Raw genomic sequence first — 3,334 nt, 5'->3', positions numbered from 1 at the left:
CTTACACGAAGGGCTAGTTTGCATTTGCCTAAACGAATTAATTAATATATCTACTGCAATAACTCGCAATCACCTTATCAGTGCACTACGCCCCCAACCTAATTACCTAAACATACTTTGATGGAAGACAGTTTGGATTTTGGTAAACCATAATCATAGCCTTGAACAAACCCCATCATAGCCTTTCTTCTTACTACGAGCAAATCATGGTAGTTTAGTAGAAATTTTCACATTTGCAGAATGCACACCAACTGTTCGACGAAATTCCTCAGTGAAAATGATACCCGATTGTAAGAAATCTAAATATGGGCAGTTAAATCCTGTGGATAGATTATCGGATTTACCTGATTTTATCCTGCATTATATCATTTCTTTTCTGGATTTTAAAGAGGCTTGTAGAACCTGCATTTTGTCGAGACGATGGACTCGTATTTCAGATACGAACCCGGTCCTGTTGGTTAATACTGCATCTTTAGAATATATAGAAACTAGAATGCAGAGATACTCTAAGGAAAACTTGCGTATAAAGAAGCTCAGAATTGAATTTAGCATTGATGTAGAGTTCGCTTGCAAAGTTGATGAGTGGCTTGAGATAGCCGTGCCTAGTAAAGTTGAGAATCTTGTTCTTGAAAATCATTTCAATGATGTCTACCAATTAACGGACATTTTGCTCTCTGCAAAATCTTTAAGAACTCTTGATTGTACTGGAGTCGAAATTCCTTACTACACAGCCATGAATCTTGCATCCCTTGAATCTTTGTTTTTATTTGAGGTCGATGTAGAAGAGCGTATGCTAAATCAGATTACTAGTTCCTGCTTGTCATTGAAACATTTGGGCCTCGCATCTTGCTCTGGCTTCAAAAATATTGTCATTCCCCGCTGTAGTGCACTGGAAACACTTTATTTAACTGAGACTTTTCCTTTTGGTGGGACAGTGATTCTCGAGACCCCGAATTTGGAGTATTTTGCATATCCAGGCAGCCAGATTTATGATGAGCATTGGCCGGTTATTTCAAAACCTAGTTTTCTGAGGAATTTAAGGAAACTAAAAATCTCTTATGTCAGCATTGCAGATGAGGTTCTTAGCAAACTGCTATCTGAACTCAACTTATTAGAGGTCTTGAAGCTTTGCAGCTGTCGCTTGGTGAGTACAATCAAGATATCAAGTAGTCGGCTAAGAGAAATTCGCTTAAATCATTGCGACAATTTGTTGGATGTTTTGATTGATGCTCCACGGTTAGAAATGTTCAAGTATAAAGGTGAATTTTACCAGTCATCATCTATTGCCATTAATAGTCAAGCCGGTTGTGATGTCTCTCTGCATACAATACCTAATAATCTTCAGACCGAAGGATTTGTTAAATTGAAGAAGCTCTTGTCAGGATTAAGCAGCTGTTTTGTTTTGAAAGTTTTTTTGATCGATCAAATGCATCAGGTATCGTATAATTGTTTAGCATATGAGTGAAATTTTTTATCAGTTTTACTAAGAAATTCGACTGTTTTGTTTTAGGACCTCGAATGTGATGATGTCAAATTCAATAAAGAAGAACTCGGGAATATTCGGCTTGGACCTCCTTGTTATGTCAAAGAGCTGAATCTTACCCTCTCATCCTGGATACTCTCAAAATCCTCTCTTTCCGCTTTTCTAGATGGTCTATTCTGGATTTGCCACCCGGAAATCATTTCCTTACAAGTCTGTATAAGATCCCAACATTTGACAGTCGAGGTACGGTCATGAGTTTTCTTTCTGTCATTTTAAGTTGAGCTTATTCAAGTGACTGAGTGAGTATGTTCATCCTATCAGGCATTTAATTTGTTTTTTTGGAGTGTAGCAACCTTTTTTTCCGCCCATCCGTTACCTTCACATTTGTGCTAAGATTGCATACATATAGTTATTTGGTACCTACGCAAACAAAATCTGTGCTAACTATATCTGCATGACAATGGAGTCTGTACAACCAACTACCTAAAGTTTCCGGATTCAAATATTTCCCATAAGTACGTATTTAGTCGATCTCTCTTCTCAAGTTCATTGGTGGTTTTGCAGCCTTTGATTAGTAAACTGGAATATATGGCAAGCTGTTGGAGACATCCTTTGAAACGCGTTGAAGTTGAAGGTGCTAATTGCTCTAAATTACTCCAGTCAAGGAAGCTCGATGTAAAGTTGAAATTGCATTGGTGAAGAATTGGAGTCTTGCTGCCTTGACGGCGTTGCAAGCATCATAGCTGAGCCTGCAGTATGCCTTAGCTGCCAGCACACGAATCATTTTGCTCTAAATTTCTCATGTTTTCGTAGCTGGAACGAGTTAACTTCTACCATTGCAATAATGCAAGAGGGTTTTCAACTTGGTTTTCTGGAGGCTTCAGTTTCCGGGTTTTCTTTCTTCTAATTTGGTATTGATCCAAAATTAAAGACATAAATTTGCGATCAAATACCATAGTCAGTACACCTTGTTTTTATTAGTGATGTTATTTAAAATTTCATGTGTTTGTGTTTGATTGGGATTTCGCCCATTCATATCAATTAGATCTGCTGATTGTTTAAGTTCTATTGTGATTTAACCCCTTTATATGTTAATATTAAAGGCGAATAAGATCTGTGAGATCGAAAATCATAGCAGGCAAGATTGTCATGGTGAAGCCTCGGAAAATAAATCCTGTCTCCTAATTCAGGCATGGTTATGGGTGCTGCTATAGCAAAAGATGAGCTCGGATTTGAGAAATGCATCTACTTTTACAAGTCGTTCTCGCTTATTGTTGGGACTAAAAATTGCATTTTTACCAGGGCCACGTGTCAAGCAGCGAATGGAGGAAATAATTGGGCTGAGATTGATTACATGGCAAATAGAAGTCCGTTGGGCCACAACAAAGAAACACACTATTGAAAGATATAGTGGTTGGCAGTCAAAGGGGGAGAGGAGGTCAAACCATTGACTCCTAAAAAAGTGATAACAACTCCTAGAAGCCAGGAGGTTGTTTCTAAAAACCTGGCAGAAACTAACCCTAGAGGAGAAGACTATAAAAAGGAAGGAAGCTTAATCAGAAGGGCACAACGCAGAAGAGCACAAATAATAGCTACAAAACCTAGCCATCTACCACACGATAAATCTCTGTGGTTATTATTCATTGGAGCTTCTCCCATTGTATTCCCTTACTTGCAAATTTATTCCGATCATAGTGCAAATCTTGGTGGGACTCAGATTCCCCCCGCGGTTGTTCCCACAACGGGTTTTCCGCGTCACCAAAATCCCCTCGTGTTGATTTTTCTTTACCGTTTTGCATTTTGCTTTTCGCACCGTAATTTGTTACTTCACTCGCAACCACAAACGATCAC

At 38.6% G+C, this 3,334-nt stretch overlaps 1 protein-coding gene across 1 annotated transcript; it reads left to right on the top strand.

Annotated features, from left to right (window-relative positions):
• LOC141632725 (F-box protein At4g09920-like) lies at positions 1-2,545 on the top strand. The gene is made up of 3 exons (XM_074445242.1): positions 1-1,435; positions 1,511-1,726; positions 2,048-2,545. Exons 1-3 carry the CDS (start codon positions 278-280, stop codon positions 2,180-2,182), a joined length of 1,509 nt encoding a protein of 502 aa, XP_074301343.1. The 5' UTR covers positions 1-277; the 3' UTR covers positions 2,183-2,545.
• Positions 2,546-3,334: the final 789 nt, after the last annotated feature.

The sequence above is a fragment of the Silene latifolia genome, chromosome 2 (assembly GCF_048544455.1).
Source record: "Silene latifolia isolate original U9 population chromosome 2, ASM4854445v1, whole genome shotgun sequence".
NCBI classification, from domain to species: Eukaryota; Viridiplantae; Streptophyta; class Magnoliopsida; order Caryophyllales; family Caryophyllaceae; genus Silene; species Silene latifolia.
This window is presented reverse-complemented; position numbering and strand designations above follow the sequence as displayed.